This window comes from Pectinophora gossypiella, chromosome 7 (genome assembly GCF_024362695.1).
Source record: "Pectinophora gossypiella chromosome 7, ilPecGoss1.1, whole genome shotgun sequence".
Classification (NCBI taxonomy): Eukaryota; Metazoa; Arthropoda; class Insecta; order Lepidoptera; family Gelechiidae; genus Pectinophora; species Pectinophora gossypiella.
Genome location: NC_065410.1, coordinates 7,433,866 through 7,454,441, shown reverse-complemented (window position 1 = coordinate 7,454,441; position 20,576 = coordinate 7,433,866). Strand labels below are relative to the sequence as shown.

The 20,576-nt window shown below is 35.3% G+C and overlaps 1 protein-coding gene across 1 annotated transcript in view; it reads left to right on the top strand.

Moving 5' to 3' along the window:
- LOC126368062 (uncharacterized) overlaps window positions 1–12,900 on the top strand; it is a 57,813-nt gene extending 44,913 nt beyond the window's left edge. Inside the window, exons 3-8 of the mRNA XM_050011937.1 lie at window positions 2,479–2,690; window positions 3,800–3,935; window positions 7,354–7,487; window positions 8,134–8,367; window positions 8,942–9,113; window positions 9,836–12,900. Of these exons, the coding sequence (XP_049867894.1) occupies window positions 2,479–2,690; window positions 3,800–3,935; window positions 7,354–7,487; window positions 8,134–8,367; window positions 8,942–9,113; window positions 9,836–9,981 (1,034 nt within the window). The 3' untranslated portion in view covers window positions 9,982–12,900. The remainder of the gene's footprint in view (window positions 1–2,478; window positions 2,691–3,799; window positions 3,936–7,353; window positions 7,488–8,133; window positions 8,368–8,941; window positions 9,114–9,835) is intronic.
- The last annotated feature ends 7,676 nt before the right edge of the window (window positions 12,901–20,576 follow it).

The window sequence follows — 20,576 nt, the reverse complement described above, 5'->3', positions numbered from 1 at the left end:
TTATCTGTTCCATGTACGCTCTTCTTGGTCTTCCCCTTCCTCTCTTTCCTTCTAGCTTTCCTTCTATGATGTTTTTAATAAATTCGTCGTGTCTTATTAGGTGTCCAATCATCTTGCCTCTTCAGGCAAGGCCTCTTAAGGTTAACGTCGTGTCTTATAGGGAAGTCTAGGAATTGGCCTTTGATAGACTGGAATGGAAAATGCTACACCGACAAGAGTTGTTGTTGTTGAGTTGGTTTCCTTATATAGTTTGTAACATTAAAAACCACATGCAAAATCACTTTGTAATTCTCTAGATTAGCCGGAACAAAAGAGGACAGACTTCCATTTATTGCACGTACTGATTCTCACTATGCTCGTAATTACACCAACCACTGCACTGAAACTAATGAAATGGACTGTTTAATGACTTTCAAACAATTTCAGATTCGCACAGTCAGCTGTTAGACTTCCTAGGCCGAATGGACTATGATTACAACCCCGAATTCCAGTCCAGTTACGAGTACGGTCAACACAGAAAGTTGTCAAACACTTATAAAAGACTTGAAAGATATGTCAGTTATTTTTATAATGCTATTATATTCTGTAGGTGTTTTAAAAAGTTAACACGTTCATCAACTGTTGCTGCCAACTGTACTCGTGCGGTGAGCCAACCAGTAGTTATTCTATGAATACTGATCTATGTAGCTTCGTTAGCAGTTTTAGAACTGCTCAAACTTGTTTAATTATTTGCTTCTGTTTCATGTTTTTTTTTTAAATAATAGGTACGTCGTTATTTCTTCAAATTATTACGCGTAAAGACGTTGAGAAGACTCGCCGCGCCGTAGCGGGAATCGCTGTTCAGAGAGTCGCTCTCAATGCCATAATTCATATTGATTCAGGTTTCTTTTGTCTCTAATATTACGTACTAATCTTGCCATAAGGATTATTGCTTTCGGTGGGATAATTCGGTACTTATATAACTATAAAATAAAATCAAATCAATATACTTTATTATAATATTATTATATTTTATTGCATAGAACTAAACACACAACACACACACTGTCACACTGTTACAGTGTGTGAAACCACACTGTTTTCTTCACGCAAAGAATACGAAGAAGGATAAATTATACACCCCATTCATAATATTCTACAATTATAATACAATTCAAATACTCTGTATTGCACACAAATAAACGTTAAAAGAATCAATTACTTACATTAAGACAAGTGATACCTACAAAAGGTAGCCTTGCTAAGGTAGAATTATCTTCCAGGCAACCTGGAAATACAACGTTTTCGTCAGTCATCCTCTACTAATCCCGTTCTCGTTTCCACTCACTCACCACTCACGTTTTTATATTGAAAAGTGTTCTTCATACCACTTGTGCCCGGTTTTCAGTGCAGCTTTCTTCCGTCCCCTTCATGACAGCTATTGTGTCTCAGTTTAACGTCCCAAGAGGATGACTTTCGTGAATTTTTCCGTGCCAACTTTTAGCGAATATTGCATATGCTTGTAATTATTATGTCTTTTTATGTGCTTCTACATTTACTTAGAGGAGCTCGATGGCGCAGCGGTAAACGCGCTCGGTCTGCCCATGTTGAAGTTAAGCAACTTTCGCAAAGGCCGGTCCCATTAACCGCACTGGGCCCGCAAGATGGTTTAAGGCCCGATCTCCCTATACATTCATAAGGAAGGCCCGTGCCCCAGCAGTGGGGACGTTAATGGGCTGATTATGATGACATTTACTTAGAAATCTTAAAGAAAAGTGAGTGAAAACTAAGTGAAAGTATTGAAGAACTGGGAGGTTAAAGAGGCCACATTGAATCAATTCATCTTCAAAGCGATATTGCAATGTGACATTTGCGCATATAAAACTACCTAAGAGCACACTGCCAACAAATATCAAATAGCAGCAATGCTTTTTAGATGATTTTAATCCCCCAGTCATTTAATACTTTCACTTCATTATTCAATACTTTTACACTGATTACGTGCAGTCACGTATGTGGGAATGTTCGCGATGTAAAAACTCTTTAATACTAAGGGCAATGGCTGCTTTTCTTATTCAAATTGTTTATTATTGTAAGTACTCGGGTGTTATCTGCTTAAAGGTTAGGTAATAGGTAAAGCTCTTTTTACATAAGCTTTGCGCCTTTTTACTGCGGTTCCCGTTTTATGACACACACACACACACAATGAGACACATTGATTACACGATTGATTGCTTGATTGTGTGTGTGTGTGAGACACATTGTGAACACGTGACATTGACCTTTCGTTCATGAGGACTTTGACGATTAATATACAATACAATACAAATACACTTTATTGCACCAAAATAAAAAGAAATAATTACAAAAAGACTCTTAACTAAGTAAATGTTGTTGTATTAATAGGATAAATACAACTATCACTAAGTGCCTAATGTTGAAAACAACTTAAATTTATTTACCTATTATTGTTATTGACAAAATGTTCTTTGCCCGCAGGAAGCGGTCAAGCGACGGATGTAGAAGTGCGGCTGCAGGCCCCCAGCTGGGTGGCTCGAGGGGGCTCCGCTACCTTCCGCTGTCTTCACCAAGTGCCGCCGCAGTTACTCTATAAAGTGGAATTCCTCCGCGCAGGCGCAAAGCTGCTTCAATATGTGCGCGAACGCACGCCGCCTTACACGAACTACACTTTCGCAGGTGGCCGGCTTAACGTAAGTAGCAAGATTACTTTCTCTCTGATTATTATATGACATAAAAGAGGGTTCTTAATGACAAAACAAGTATTGACAATTGTTTTAAGTTTACGCGGTTATTATCATAATTAAAGCACATAATGACGGGTTCTTACCGCGTTTAAACGGGGATATGAGAACCGTACCGGTTCTAACCGGGCGGTAAGAACCCGTTATTATGTGCTTTAATTAAGTATTGACAAAATAAAATAATATAAGTAATTATAATTGTTATAGATGATTAAATATAACGTTATTAAAAAATGCTAGTGTGAGTAATATGCAATATTACTCTTGATATATTGGTGTTTTTGTTTTGGTATATTTGTTTGACATTGTTTATTTATTGTATTTGACTTGTAACGAAATTTTAAAAATAGGATTTCTGTATTTCCATTCTCTTGTAGTCTTGTAGATAGCATAATATAGGTATTTAAGTTGCTATCACGGTGAGAGGATTCGCCTGCCTGACTAGGATTTTTCTCAGATTATCTGTGAAGCCCCGGATGTATTTAATACCTTCGTCACTCTTCTTTTATGCACCACAAGAATAAGATATTTTATCATTGAGTATAATGTGTATATATTAAGGATTGACATAAACTTACGACTACATCCCAACGCAAGATAATCTAAGTATCCACACCTCACTGAGCATTCAGTTAGACCAAAGTGATAGGTGGTGTGCTGTATCGTCGTCTATAATGGTTGAGACATCTGCGTTAGTGAAAAGTGCTTCATGAGAGAATTGGTGCAAGTCCGGTTCCGGGTTTCGAACGGGATTTGTCTTTAGAATGGCTTTTATATATTTAGTTCTAATTATTAGATAAATATATTATACAAATATACATTGTTTTAACTTTACGCGGTTATTATCATAATTAAAACACATACAATACAATATCGGGCGTCTCATATCCCCATTTTAAACGCGGTAAGAACCCGTTATTATGTGTTTTAATATACAAATATAATTAACCTATGCCTACAGTTGCGGTTAGGATCATACTCTGATGTTTTATGTAAGTCATTTAATTTCTTTTTTTAACCACATAGATTATTATATAACTATTTTTTGGGTAAAACAGATGACTTTGGTGACTGAGAACTCCATAACGATAGACAACTTGGACCCGTCGGCATCAGGACTGTACTGGTGCGAGGTCTCGCTCGAGACGCCGATCTTCACTGCTGCCTCGCCGTCGCACCAACTTACTGTCGTATGTGAGTGCTAATCACTACCAGTTCATATATTATACTGTGTTTACATTCAACCACTGCCATTGCTCCATTCAATGCCCACTTTACTTGCTAAATAGCGGAGAGTCAAATGCTACGTTCGTTTTACAAAATGTCTCTAGCCAAAGTGCAGTGCTTGGTAGAACAAAAACAAGTTTCATGAATGAAAATATTATGGGATTAACACGAAATTTTGTTTGGTTTTCCGCAACGCCTCGCTAGTCGTACTTTTCACCTTAAATGTGTGTTTAATATAAATGACAAGCAGTGTGGCGCAACCACTGAATCTTTATTTCTCTTAGGGCTTAATATAGGGTAAAATTATACCCAGACGGAGCCGTTTCGGGTCACGAGAAATAATATGTAACTGTTTATTGTACTCACAAACTATTCTCATGAAAACATTCGACACATTTGACGTCAAAGTAAATTCACGTCCATGCAACCCATTTTCCCGCTACCGAAAATGTGGTAAGAAGTAAACAGCTACGGTTTATATGTGTATCGGACGAGCCAGTGCTCAATAACAAACAAAACATATTTCGACCCCAGCGTTGAATATTTACAATGTTGCGCCGAATACATTGTGATTTCTGAATGGACGCAAAATCCCATATTAAATTCAATTTTCTGATACTTTTCAATAGTCACTATCACCAAGAATTTTCAATATTCTAGAACGTTCCAGTGGAATTCGTGTTTCTGTTGATGGGTGATAAATTGTTTTACAAGTCAATATGTTGCTCTCTTGAGTAAATGAGGTAGACAACAGTAGAATAAATAGGTACAAGCACTACCAATTTCACGAGTTTACTCAAGTTTAGATCGATTTCGTGTCGTAGTTATATATATATACCTACATAGTTGATTTACCACTTTTATACTTATATATATTTATAGGTACCAGTTTTCCGCATGCGACTTCATACACTATTTACTTATAGAATTTAGGATTAATGTACCTTTCTACTATAGAAACAACTTTCAAAATCGATTTAGTAGTTCCAAAGATTACTTCCTACAAACAAACATACAAAATTTACCTGTTCGTAATATAAAACATGTTTTATTATAATAATATATTATTTATTTATTATTTGTCACTTTGCTTGTTTGTTTTGAATAAATTATTATTATTATTTAGTTTATTCGACATCAAAAATGTAATATTATAACATTTTTAAACAAAGACGTACCCAATACGTGCTTTTGGAAAATGCCTGATGATACAGGCGAATGGTATACCTAACGTCATTACAGTAAGTACCTGTGCAGATTATCACCTAACGTGAATTCGCCTCATTCCACTGAGGTAGTGAAGCGCAAAAACCGCTAATACGTTTTTAATATCACTGCATCGCATGAAACGTTAAAAAGTTTCATGACAGTAATAATAAGTGGAACCTTCACTTTGATTTATTGCCAGAAACAAAAAGTAATGGAACCGACCTGGTCTACGTAAATGACGGTGGCTAAAATTGAAAAAACGTGGAGTAGTGTGGTAGAGTATCTACATACCTGTGTTTCATACATTGCTAATACGCTTGTCATCAATAAAATTTAAATATCTCGCAAGTTTGTGTCGGCAGGATTATCAAAACAACATCAAATCCGAGTTTCAAGAGTTACGAATATTGATTTATAGTGGTTACTTATTATTATGGCTTTCTTATGCTGATGTTCCAAATTCAAATTTAAAAGGAACTCGTGTTTATTTGAACAAAAAATCGGAAGTGTATCGATTTTTTAACGAGAAGTATATTAAAAAGAACGCATACTTACTTTGTTACTTGATTAGATCAATCTGAACTATGTAAAAATAAACTAGAAAGTAGGTACTTTCTAGTTACATTACATTACCTACATGTCTTAGACTCAGCAAAATTTTATAAATACGAAAACTTAACCAGGAACTATCATGTGCCTTTGATAAAGTTGTGATGTATTGCTTTAGTTTCCGGTTTCAGAATCAAAGATAAAGGAATTGGGAAATTATAGATTGAAAATCGTTCCATTTCCAAAAATGAAATCCTGTCATATAAAGGAAATTGGAAACCATCAATTTCTAGACTTAGCATGAAACTGTACTTTTGGCAATATAATATTTAGGTTGTTATATCAGTTCAAGGATTCTACAAATTAGCTGGTCTACTTCTTGCTAAAACACACATCACCTGTGACGATCCATTGCCTGATGAGATTGTCACCCAAATTCATAAAAGCTCTGTGAAAAGTACCACGTTTTATGCAAAGTGTCAGCGAAAACTGGCAAGATAATGTTATGCAAATTGGCGATTCCCACCATGTCTCTATGTTATCTTTACACGCGGGGTTTTTCGGTCATAAACGGGATTTTCAAGTGAGTATTAGAAAGATCCATCTATATAAGCATTTACATAATGTTTTTTTAAATTATATTCAAATAATTACATAAAAAGGCGTAAAGACTTTTTTAAAAGACGAAATATTTTTTGTTTTGAAAACAATTAAATATTACCGAACCAAAGATTTGGTCCAGTTAGGTATTCGCAAATGTTGCAGAAAGCAAAATGCTTGTGAATATCGATGAATGCCTCAAAGATGAGTAAGTAGACGTTAATGTATTCGCACAATATCCGGTGTTATGTAAAGATAAGCAAGCAAGCAGATATAAAGGAAGTAATGAACATGATTTAAAAGGATCCAAAACATGCTGATAACTAAAGGCATAGAGGTATCTACCCTCTTTAATGTCACACTCTTTACCCGAATGCCGTTTTTCTCAATGGGACATGTCGAATTGAGTATTTCTCAGTAAGCAATAGTTCGAATAATACATGAGATACCCATAAACTTGTATTTTAAGAGTCCCCTGGTTCAGTAGAAGGTTACTTATATGTGATAGAGGGTCTGTCAGACTGGTTTAGACATAATTTGACACTATTTTTCTTACATCTATTACCAGATGATTGTAAATTCTTTATTGTACACATTCACAAAACCAGTCAGTCAGTGGTGTATCTTTAGACAAATGTTACAAAAGGTGGCATTATCTCTAAAATATATGTCTTCCAACTAACTCCCTATAGTGCGAGTGTTGGTTTTAGGAGAGGTGCATATTTTAGTCGATTAGTGGTTATTTTATTATACTAACAGTCACACTAAAACATTTTAATACTCGTATGTCACATTTCTAAACTTAAATTAATTAGAATTAGATTTTGTAGTGACTAATAAACATTTAGTACCGAATTTATTTAAGTTTAGAAATGTAACATGCCTACTAAACATGACTACTTACATGACTACTAAATGTAGTGACTAACTATTATAAGTAAACAGAGCATGCAATTATGTAGATTAAAATATATAAATTGTAACTCAAGTCATTGTTATATGTTTATGCATGTACAATTTTTCGTAGACTCCCAGAAGCATCCACCGATAATAACGTTTGGGAAACCCGACGTGGTGGTTGGTGGCCTGCTTCGAGCAAACTGCACGAGCGCCCCAGCTGCTCCTCCACCTCGCCTCACCTGGTACATTGATAATGAAAAGGTCAGTAATCAAGATGACTTGACGGTCTAACCAAGTTGCAAAAGCTCCTATTTCTACATTCCCGCGAATAAAGATGCTTCACAGTAAACATCGTCATTTAAACGTTAGGTTGTGTAAGAATAGAAACAATAAACGTTCATGGTATGCCTCTTTCGTACTAAGCTGTGCCTTTCAGTCAAGCTGTCACGGCTTCCGTGCCCCAGTGGTTGACTATTGGACTCATCATCCGGAGGTCTCGGGCTTGTATCTTGGTAAAGACATCCCACAAAAAAAAACACTTTGTAATCCCTAGTTTCGTTAGAACATTACAGGCTGATGCTCCGAAAAGGACGTTAAGACTTTGGTCCCGGTTACTACTTACTGATATAAGTTCGTAGTCATTATATGAGCCACTTCGGGGCTCTTTGGCGGCTAAATGATAACCCTAACACCAGAGCTGCTGAGGTTGATTATCCACTTCACTACCCGCACGATAGAAGAAGCTGTCCAATTTATCCTAGGTATATATGATGTATTACAAGATGAAATAAGAGTTCTTGGTAGAATCGAGATCACACTATATAAAAACATCACATCTATATTGGAAGGGTGTTATAAATATGTATACACAAGGCTACCTCCAAATATTTTCTCCTATTCCCAACAGGTACCTGAAGAATCAATAAAGTACTTCTCATATCGGGTGTCAAGCTTGACTCGCACCAAGGGCGGTGGCGGCTACAGACATAGGAAACACCAGCACCGTTACATTGCGCCCGAGTTCAACTACACGGCCAAGTACTGGGCCCTGGTCAGTGAGACCACCACGCCGCCTCCAGCCAACCTGACCAAACATCACAAGTGCACTTTGAAAGAGGGACAGAGCGAGGAAATGGCTAAAGTAAGAATGAATTGATTTTTTCATGATAGTTGTATATTTTATCTTAAGCTGGGTATTTAAAATCTAGCTAGTCTGAAACAAGCTGGATTAAGCTATATTTCCTGACCTAGGGTAAAAAGAAACATTGCGATAGTGACAATCGTAGTAGAATCTCGAAAGGTAGAATTGAGGACCAAAAAATTTTATAGGATTCTTGTTTTTATATTACTCACGCACTTGACGGGAAACTCACAAAGAGAAAATTAAATCGAAAAATGTCTTACTCGGACGAAACTTGAACCCACAGCTCTTGTCAAAGATTTCATTCTCAATTCATTTTGTTGTAAAGATTCATATTTACGCGTACTTAAGTTTATATATTTTTTATCTATTTCTAGTAAATAATATAGAAGCCAAGTTCAAACATGTACCTACTTAATTAAAAATTGAACAACTAATTTATTTGAAAACTTTATGAAAAAAAAGGTTGTTATTTGTAATTAATATCCTAGTGTCACCCAATTTTAACCAAATCTGTTAGTTTTTTGCCGTTTAGCTGTTTCATATCGACATTAACATAACTTTCTTCGATCAGATGCAGGAAAGACCACGACCACCGCCCGTCACACCGATATCCCTATGGGTGTCTATAGCAGAACTTCGCACTCCTGCGCACGGCAAGTTACAACTCACTTGTACTGCCACCATACCTGATGAAGTCGGCCCTGGGGAGAAGTATGCTGATGTCAAGAAGCAGACTGTTACTGGTGAGTAAAGGAGATCAGATTTGAAAACGCGCAGAATTGTTTTTGGTCACGTAAAAGTTATTTAGGATCAGCGTGTATCTGAATCTAGATTGTTTTAACCGACTTCATAAAATAAAGTTATCAATTTGAACCGTATGTATGTAATTTGTCAGTATTTTTGATCTTAAATCTTCATTCGACGTTGAATGGCTAATGAAATATCTAGATTTTAGTAGGGATGAAAATAATACTATTATTACAGCAAAGGAAGTATTTTGCAGAGGATACAAAGTTAATCCCCGGGCTTAAAGTATCTCCTCCCACAGTTTCGAAGTACAATATGAACTTAATTCATAATTGAATAGCATGAGACCAAGTTCGTTAAATATATCGGAGTAGAGTTCTAAAGTCGACAAAATTATCTACCTGGGTCCGAAAACTTTCAGGTAAATGACCTTCAAAATTATATGGAGTTGAACATACATTTATAATTTTCTAACAACCACTTTTGATGTGACCTCAGTTTTTATTTGCTTTTTGTTGGTTAAGTTTCAATGAAGATGCGCGTACCTACAGTCATGAGCAATATCATGTACCCACCTTAGAACCCTGTCGCACTATCATATTTGATATTTAATGAGACTTACGGTTTAATTTGGCAAAAAAGTTAATGTGACATGGTTTTAAAGTGTATACATATTAGTACTCGTGACCGTACTAATGGCTAATGCTTCGTGTCGTAGTGGCGGTCAACGAGCTGAGTCCGAGAAAACCTCATTCGGAGACAAGCCAAGCAAACGCCACGTCGGTACGCCTGCGAACATACCCCTCACTGTGGCTCTTCAGCTGCGGGGTATTACTTCACGAGCTCTCCGTTCAATTTAATTGAATATCGAAGTTTCGCACCCTCGCTTTCATCTTCGACCATAATTTATGTGCCAGCTTTTAATAACAAGTATTAGAAACCACATTTTTCTTAGGCACCATTCTTTTTAAACGTTTACATTACTAGACGATTTTTCTACTACTTTTTAAAATTTATCGTCTCACTTTCAAGGTAAATGGTTGTCCTATTTCTCCTTTGTTACACCTTTGACCGTAAAATACTTTTTAAAATAATAACTGACTACAGAGGTTTTTCTTAATAAATTTTACTGTGTTCATACTTTAATATTGATAAATAAATATTATTGTTACCCTGTGAATTGTTTAGGTGAGGGTGTTAATGCATTTAACAATGTACTATATCTGTAAGTCTTCTTGTTTCTTCCTGAGCTTTTACACGTCAATTATATGACTCTTAAATTCACCAAAACTTCTCCGACAGGGTCTTATCATTCTTATAAAGCAGTTTGTTCTATCACAAGCTAAATTTAATTCTCAAAAATTGATGTCTTTTGTACCTGTACCCCTATATTTCAAAGGACAGGAGCCGAAATCAATGACGCCTTGATTGGATACGTTGAATCTACCGAACCTCAAAAATGACAATTTATTTTCGATAGATGGAAAATTGAGTCCAAAATCAATTTACTGCCAATCTTCACGCTCGTTACGGTGTCGATGAATATGATTAATGTCATCCTCGATTTTGAAGACAGGCCCTGAACCTCCAATCAATAATCTTATGATCTTTCGTTAGAAGCATCATAATATTTCGTTATTAATCATGTTCTTACACTGTTTAAGTTACTTACATGATGGAGTTAGGAACTACATGGTAGTCAATAGTATACATAAATAATCATATAAATAGTTAATCAAAGCCCTCTGGTACTGCTTTAAATGTTGTCTTAACCTGTAGAACAGCAATATTCTGAAGTTATGTAACTTATAAAAAAGTTAAAAACAGATCATTATTGACAATCTACAGAATCATCAGAAATACGATATGAAGTCGGTACAAAATTTTTCAAGTTATTAACTTGTAGATACGATTTACAATATTTGCGTAATAAATAAGTTCGTACAACAACAAAGGTTACAAAACGTTTTTCTGACGAAAAGAAATAAAGAAAATATGATCGTCACATATTCATACCCAACACATAGTGAGTTGAATTAATCTACGTAGTGTAACCATAACTTTAGAAAATTGCTTTACAAAAAAAGGTTCGCTTACATTTTCTCAAAGGTCAGCTTAGGTGAAATCCTTTAATATTTTCATTTCTTTCTTATCTGAGAAATCAAGATATTCATATTAGTAGGGGATTTCAAAGTGAGAAAGTATTTTGAGAACTCGATTATTGTCTGTAAAATATTTCTGCAGATATTTTCGATATTATTAGTGTTACGCTGTGTAAAGCAGAGATAAATTTAATGTAATTGCCAGGGAGTTGACTTGTTATTTATACAGGCTCTCTTTAAAGTACATTAACTTCTAGGGAACGTTTGTTGAGTTATAAATATTTTATAACTCGCAGTTTCTCAAGGGATTTACAAGTTCAACTCAATATTGAAGCGAAGAAGCTGAAAATTTAATATTGAATTCAGTGTTTATGTTGATCCTACGGCGAACAAATGTTGGTTTTGATTTAAAATTCAATTTTAAAGTAATTTATTCTTTATTAATTAGCACCTGATTGATACATGGAACAGGAATTCTGTACCACAAGTTTTGAATTCGAATCTCGTTTAGAATTGTCTTTTGTGGCTTTTCTTAGTTTTTTAGGTATCAGTTGTTACGTAACATTGGTGGATGTGAACTAATTAATACTTTGCATAAATTCTGTTGCTAAAAATATTTTCCGGAAGTTAATCTACTATCTCTTTTACCATTACAAAAGATAATAGTCTGTGCAATAAAAGGTCAACTCTATGTACTGGTGTTAAAGTCTTCCTGCAGCTCTTTACACTGACTATTGTAGAAAGTTTATTTGTTAGGCTAAAGGATGTGATAAGTTAAGAAAAATATGTATATTGAGGCGAAAATATATTTTAAAATAGTTTAATGTGCTATTGTATAGATGAAAAGTATATTTAATGTAATATAGACAGAGTTTAGACACGTTAAAATTTGTGGCCAACAATCAATAAAGTATATACTTAAATATATAGTTCTTACCTGTTTGTCTTCATAATAAATATGATAGTATGAGTAATAAAGAGTTACCTATTATGTGTTAAAATCAAAGAGCAAATAATATAGTACTATGTTATGTTAAAATAAACATAATGATGTAGTCAACCGACCGAGGTTCCTTTTTAAAAATCTTGAAAAATATAAATAATATTTTATGTACAAAAGATATAATATTTCCGAATGAACGTGTCGTGTCAAACTAACTTATCTTCTCAAAATTCATGTTGAACTGTTGTCTAGTATTCAAGACTTCTCTTGAGACTTTAGATAAGCTCTAAAGTGGAAAACTTGAAGTCTTGAACACAACCAGCAGGAATTAGTTTATGCTTGCTTCTTGTTAACTTGAATATTATTTACTTTAAGACTTCATTTTCTTGTTATGGAATTCTGTATGTATTTAACTTAATGAGTCATGTTCTTTTTTTATCCTATCACTAGGCAGAAGCTGTATTGTTTATTGTAAGTATATCACGTCACATACAGCCAACGAAAAATGTTTTCACAACCAACTTCATCAGTCGTCACCAACCATCAAACGAGGCTGAAAGCGAGCCTATTTCCGATAAATTAAATATTTTACTTAAATTCCTTTTTTGCGACGATTAGATCGATATTTTCAAAAAACATGTTCAGAGTATATAAATACCTTCGGGCCACTCAGAAACTTGTAATTCATGTAAATGGTCAAACAATGTGAACGATAAAATTAAAAGCTTAATGAATATACTGAATGTTTTATTTTATTACCCATATGAAACGACCTTTATTTAGTACCTTTTAACAGTTATGGCCCGTGATATAATCCGACGATTAGAACGCAAATGGCAAAGTAAGGACCTATTAATAAAACCTTTGACTATTATTTTATCCTTTCTATTTTATTACGACTCACAATTTGGCTAAATTATGTTTAGTCAATCACCGCGGTAGTTCGTAGGGTTGAAGTTATGGTTCTGTAACGTACTTACTTATATCTGGAAGATTATTTTTGCCCATTTTGATACCTAACTATACTAATACTTTTAGATAAAAAAGTAAGGTCATTTTAATTTCATAGACCGGGTGAGAGCCCTAGCGCTCCCAGTAGTTAATGCCAATTGCGGCAGATCTACATAAGTCACGTCAAAAAAAAAAAAACCATCTCCACGTTAATACTGTACGCAAAAAATAATCCGGAATGTTTTAATATAATTTATATTTTTATTCTTATTTTTTTTATAAACAATTACATCAATGTTTGGCACAGTATAATAATATAGTATCCTTCATAATATATGTGATTGTCTATCTATTACTAACACACATTATTAACGCAACATAAACGCAGAAATGCGTCTCATTTGAGCAGAATGCAACAATGATAACAGTAAATAGAAATAACTGCACATGTGGTTGGCATATTAATGTCGGCAGGAACGTAGCAAAACCTGGATTAGTGAACATTTTGTCTGGCCGGTCAGTGCACGAAATGGCGATTAATTGCGAAAATAAGTTCGTTAGAATAAAAAAAAATAAAAAAACGAGAATGTATCATGCTTTTAAACTTTTGAAAGAAAGAAAGAAACATTTTATTACTTCCGGTCACCACAGACACAGACAGACAGGTACATCACATTCAACACAGGACAGAAACCACACGGAAATCAATAGGTACACTAAAAAAAACGGAAAAAAAACTAAAAAAAAAACAAAAAGAACACCAAGATCAAAAATTTCTCTCTCTGGTCAAGTCTGGTCTGGTGGTTAGTCTGGTCTGGTCTTTTCTGGTATGACATTACGTTCTAAGCATATTAAGGCTCTTATACTAGGCGACGTCGTCGACACCATCTTTGCTGGTCATCGCACTTAGGGTTAGTTCTTGTAAATAGTTAAATACGTAATCAGTCAAAATATTTTTTCTCTGTAATAGATTTGAAGAGTTGAGTTACTCAGTGGAAAAAATATTCACTTGTCAGGTGACCACAGCTGTTTTTAATATCATTTTGCTTAGTGATTTGACGTGACTGGGGGGTTAAAAAGGCCACATCGAAGCAATTCATCTAAAAAATCAATATTGCAATTTGACATTTGCGCATATAAAAGTAAGTGCGCAATGCAAACAAATGTCAAATAGCAATATTGCTTTCTTAGATGAATTGCTTCGATGTGGCCATTTTAACCCCCCTGAATTATAAAAAGCTTTCGATAGTCAAAGGGTAATTACATTAGCCGGTTGAGAGCCCTCAGCGCTCTCTATCGTGGTGAGCCACGTAAAACGTAATTGACATAGGTATTTGTAGGGAATATAAACAAGTTTACGTCCCATTATCGAAATAAATCATTATTGTCCTCTTAGCAAAACGTATTCTATTCCCTAGGCTCTCAATATTTAGCGTACCAGACTACGCTTCATGTGTTACGCTAATATTATTATTTTTTATTATCTTACAAACTTTTGTAATTCTACATTCCAATTCCATGGTCACGATCGCGTTGTGACAATTAAAACAAGCGAGCTTCCGCACGGCGTCAATCGTCGAACTTTTGCTGCTGGTAAACTTCATCATCCCGTTTTTAACAGGGTTCGCTTACCTAACCTGTCAGTGACAGGTCCGGTTTTTTAGAGAAGCGACTGCCTGTCTGACCATCCAACCCGCGAAGGCAAAACCAGCCTAATACAGGTTAGGTCACTTACCTCCGAAAATGCATTTATCGGGAATGTGGATTTCCTCGCGATGTTTTCCTTCACTGTTGAGCACGTGATAATCATTTATGATCCAAACTTGAATTCGTAAACAAATTCGACAGTTATTGGTTTAGACCTGTGCTGGATTCGAACCTGCGACTTGAAAGTGAGAGGCAAGCGTTCTACCAACTGGGCTACCACGGCTCATCCTGCTGCTGGCAAACTTCACTACCCTAAAATCATACATGTGTGGTAGGACCTTAACTCAGCTATCGATTAATAAACGTATCAAAATTAAATGCTGTCCAAAAGCTATGGATATTAGTGTCATTATCACGCTGCGCGTGATCTTATACCGCAAGAACAAATAATCCTCCTACGCTTGACGCTTTGCAGCTTACACTAGGGACATGTAGGTACTTAATGTCTGCATAAACATAGGAGACCTGGATTAGTGGACATTTTGTACCGACTATATCCACCACCCACACAGCCAACCCAAATAAGCATGACGTCATAAATAACAGAATGAGTCAATTAATCCATGACGAGCTTTGGAAAGAATTCTTATGTGTCTCGGTTTTATTTGTTTTTACAAGAAGAATATTGTGAACAAATATTCGGTTTTGGGCGGAAGGCAAGAGGGAAACCACTGCCCTATTTTTCCCGAAAAGTAGCATGGAGAATGCTACGCCGACCAGAGCATGGCTTTTGAATTAGTGATGATGATGATTCGACTTGACCTTTATGATAAGGCTGGGATATCAAGAACTCATTATGTTTCCTTTGGACTCCCCATTCAGCTAAGAATTAGTATCATCAGAAAGATTTATTCATCTTCAATCCTACCTATTTACCCTTTACCTGTCCTATAGATACAACAAAGATGCTAACGTAAACATTGTATTTTCCTATGAATGACTCTATAAAGGAATATTTCTTCAAAGGAATATTTCATATAAAAGTCAACAAATGTAATGTTGTCTAAACATAAAGCTGCACAAATAAATATATAAACAAAATGTACAGTCTTAGAATCACACATTTTGCGATGAGAAAAAGGAAAAAAAGTGCGCATGAAGCAGAATTATTTTCTTTCTTGCGTGTAATAAAATTTATCCAGATACGAATGTGGAAATATTATATTTGTAAGCCTACATCGAATTATGAACGATAACAAGTTGGGGGAAGGTTGAATTATTCATTGGGTATTGATTTTCCTCAAGAAAAATCTACCGTAAGATAAGTCGCACAACACGACGCGTCGGTGCTATGTCAAATGACAATCTAATCTTGTTCTAACATACTCGTATAATATTAGGTACTAAGACTGAAAGACATTCATACTATTCATAATGCTTACTAAGTAAATAACGCTTACTTATATTGAAAATAAACTGATTTCGATGAAAAGTGACAAAATACTTAGTAGATATTTAATATTTATAATATACTTACTTACTCTGTATTTGGAAGAAGATGAAATGAGAAATTTTAATTGCCAAATATTTAGACTTAGGTAAATGCTTACTTGAATTATTATTATATTTATGGGGCTTTAAAAAAATTATGAATTCAAATGTTCACCAGTTTAATTTCCAGGAGTTAATTATTCAACTGTCAGCTTGCAATATAAATAATAAGTCAAAATAAAAGTCAGAACAAACTTCTGAATTCGAAAGTTAAATTAAATGAAATGATCAAATTAGGGTAATAGAAGGTCGCTGTCGCTATATCTATTTAGATTTGATCCAAGATCGTGCCTTTCATAATCTCGTGTCCTTATTTTGATAAGTCGCGGAAAGTAAAGTTAATTTTCTTGAGTCGCGTATTCAGTGAATTAACAACGAAATTAACCCGTTTCGTACCGAGTGAATGTAATAAAAGACAGAGACGAATCCGAGAGGTGTATTCGAGAATGTAATAGAGGTTGTAAACGAGAGACGAAAGTAACGACGAGAGATAGGGGTGCCAACGACGCTGTAAAACGCAGCGCGCTGATATCGGCCTTACAAAAAATTTACAGAATAGGGACGCCTAATATGATAGATATTTTATATTTTTTATGAATACAGAATTTAACACTCTTTTACATTTTATTCTTATCAGCACATGTGGGCAACTCTTAAATGACATTTATATAAAATTCTTGGAACTTTTAGTACAAAAAAACTACACAGAGATAAACCTATGAGCGTGCATAGTAATATTGTGGGGGTTATTTTCAAAGCACTGTACTACAAAATAAAAAAAAGCTAGCTAGAGTAGTATATAAAAATAACAAAGTAAAGTGGGTATCTTCTTTCATTGTAAGTTTTTGCCTGGGACTTTTAAGCTAAGGGTTCTGTTTGATTAGAACCCCCCTGATTATGCTTCTAGCGTTAAATTGTTCTCGATTCGGTAGCCGTGACAAATTGGTTGGGCGCCCATGTGAGGTGCCCTTTACACAACTGAGTAAGTACTTACATTTTGTTGAATGCCTTTAACTTTGTTTATTTAAAAACGTTTTATAATTTTCTACGTTTTCCTCTTTAAAAACAACCGTCCACCATTTCCCTGTCATTCCGCAATCCTCTTCTCTCTTTCGCTCACTCGTCTCTCTCTTTCACACACCTTTGCGTTACGTTTCATTCAGCCTACCATTCCTACACTAGACGCGGTGTTGCCATCATGGTGTCCTAGAGCCCGTAGTGTTATTGACAATGTTCGTACTAACAAACTTGATAGCACTGTACACAAATGGAATTTAAGAAAACTCAGACTGAAAGACTAGTTCGGCACCCTACTTCACATTAATTCCATTCCAAAGTACTTAATGTAATACATTAGTCGTATAACTAACTTGCAAACTAAACATGAGGACTTTTCGTGAACATTCTAGAGAACTAACGCAGTTGTATTCCCCCGTTTCCAACGACCATCATATCCATACAAAGTAGGTAAACGTGTCGCCTGTGTCGCCTTCAATGGAAAATCAATTTTCGTAGCTTGTACAGAAAGGGGATTGTCAAACGTTCGCTCGTTAATCATTCAAATGATATACATACTCATTTCAGCACGGTGAAGATTACTCCTTCGCATAATGTTAATAGCAGCTATTTGTTATTAAGTAGGATTTCTAAGATTGATAGGGGCGTAGATAATCAGCAATGATTTATTATTAAAAAGTACACATAGAGTACACAGCGGCGTTTCCGGAAGCGTTTCAGGGGCAGACATTTTAGTAACGTTTCAGTTTGTAAGTGTTTCAAACGTTTTCGATAACTGTTTTTCATCGAAATCAAAACATAGTGAGAAAGAATAGAAAAAGACACACATTGCTCTATTTATTATTAATTTTCTAATTTCTTTCTTTCTGATTTTCTAATTTATTATTAATTTATTATTGTGCATAGAGGAATGTGTCTCTTTTTCTATTTAAGTATTATTCATTTTCTAAATTCTTTCTTTCTGATTTTCTAATTTATTATTGTGCGTAGAGGAAAAGGTCCCTTTTTCTATTCTTTTTCCCTATGTTTTGATTTCGATAAAAAACAGTTTTCAAGTTAATGTACCTACTGATACTTTATGGTGACACCTCAAATTAATAATAAATTAATAAGTCACATTTTATTTCCATTCCCTCTATTCGTCCAAATCTATAGGAAATCACGGAATTAATGATGTTGTACGTACCATGATAAATGCTTGTACAAATGAAATATCAAAATACGACAAAAATGAAAACTAATATCTCAATATAATAAGAACAAATAAATTCCGATCGCTTTATTTCTGACTTGTTAGTTAGAAGTTCAGTAGTCATAACTTATTCATAGATCGCATTGCTTTCTGGGTCGTTTTGGCACGATGCCCAGTTCGATTCTTGGTCAAAGTTATGATACCAAATAATTTGAACCAATGTCAATAATCAGAACTCTATTAAGAAGAAAAGTCTTTGTGTTCAAGGATTTGTTTTCTAGAAGAAAGTTTTTAGTGATATTTGGTATTGCAGTTCTAAGGGGGCTTGCTCACCTGCGAGTATTCGCCTGTATCTAAAGTTACAAGAGGGAGTATCCGCCTGCGCCCATAACTCGTGAGCAGCATTCGCAGTGTGTAATGTTCCTAATGCTCACAGGTGAAGGGGCATTAAATAATGGATATTGGCTGGCTGATTCCTGTACACACCATCTTATTTTATTTAAAGTTATACCTGTAATTTTCTTATCCGCTGTAAAAGAAAGGGACGGGTAATCGACAGGCATAAAATTTATGGAACGCACGTCAATTTCAGGCAGAAATTAAATAAAGAAAACTTTAAAAAAAAATTATATTCGCCAGTAACCCGACAGAATTAAGTTGAAAGCACACGTCGAACGGGTTGCATAAGAGCGAGATGCCTATTTTATTCGCCCGGATTCATTCGTTTTAAAATTATCAGTTATCAATAATCCGTCCTTGTCCTTTTCCTTTTCGGCGGATAAGAGAATGACGGGTATAACTTAAAATAAAATTAGGACGTGTCTGCAGCAATCGGGGCCATTATTTTGGTTTAAATATTATTTCATTTTTATTATGGTAATCACAACTTATGCACCTAAATAATACATTAGGTACTATGGAAAAGACTTAAATTAAAATAAGACGACTTTTCCGACATGTCCAGTATTGGCGTCAGGTCTGGCAACCCCCGTTGCCTAGGTTTCTTGAATATGCTTAGCAACGGGTGTGTACCTAAAGTAAGGTTTTTTATTTTATAATTAAAATGTACCTTACTCTGTACTATATTTACTGAGTTGGTATACTTTACATTTCTAACATCCATGATAGTAAGCAGTTGAAAGCCATTTACGTTTTCCTATCGACTCAGCAGAGCAACCTTCAAAGAATATGCATAAGCTCACTACTATATTCTAATTGGGGTAGTCAGAGGTACATCCTTCGCAAGATGGATTAAGTATCCACACTTCACCGAGCTTACAAAGAATACGATGTTTTACAATCTTAGCATTCCAAATACCACATTACATTACAAACAGCACCACTCATAACTTATTCATGGATTACAGTAGCTTTCTGGAGAGTTCTGGCACTATGCCGAGTGGGTTTGTCAGACAGATTTGTAAAACCCGATAATGGAAACCAATGGGTCTGGTAATGGGCTCCATCCCTCTGGGAATGGAGGAGGACTGAGAGAGGGTTCACGACGACGGGTAATTTGTTTGGATACCGTACTTCGACTTGGGGTAAACTTAAAAATGGTAAAGGCAGCGCTTACTAACTTTTAAAGCAGAATGAAATATTGAAAAAATACATCTACCTACAATATTTATCATCATAATAATTAGTGTGGACGCATTAGCTGAGCAGAATACAGTAGTAACTGTACGCCAATCCACTTGAAATACCCATACTTGTAATAAATGAGTGACAAACCTTGAACATGAATGGGAAGGAGCTGCACCAGATAACCTACGATCACCTCCAACTTGGTGTCTTGGGCTCGTTCTCCAGGGTCAAGTCGTATGCCTTGAACCTTGCAGCGCTGCTTCTTGGCTTCTTCAGTTCTTGGCAGGTATTTGCACTCTGTGCGGCCTTCGATATCAGATAAGCGGGAGAGACCGTGCAGCGGGCACGAGCTCAGAAAGCAAAATCAGCGCAGAAGTCCAAAAACAATTGACACCCGATGACGGCGACAATCGACCATAGACTAAATGTACTTATAAAGAGATGGATAATAAAAAATGTTGAAAAAATT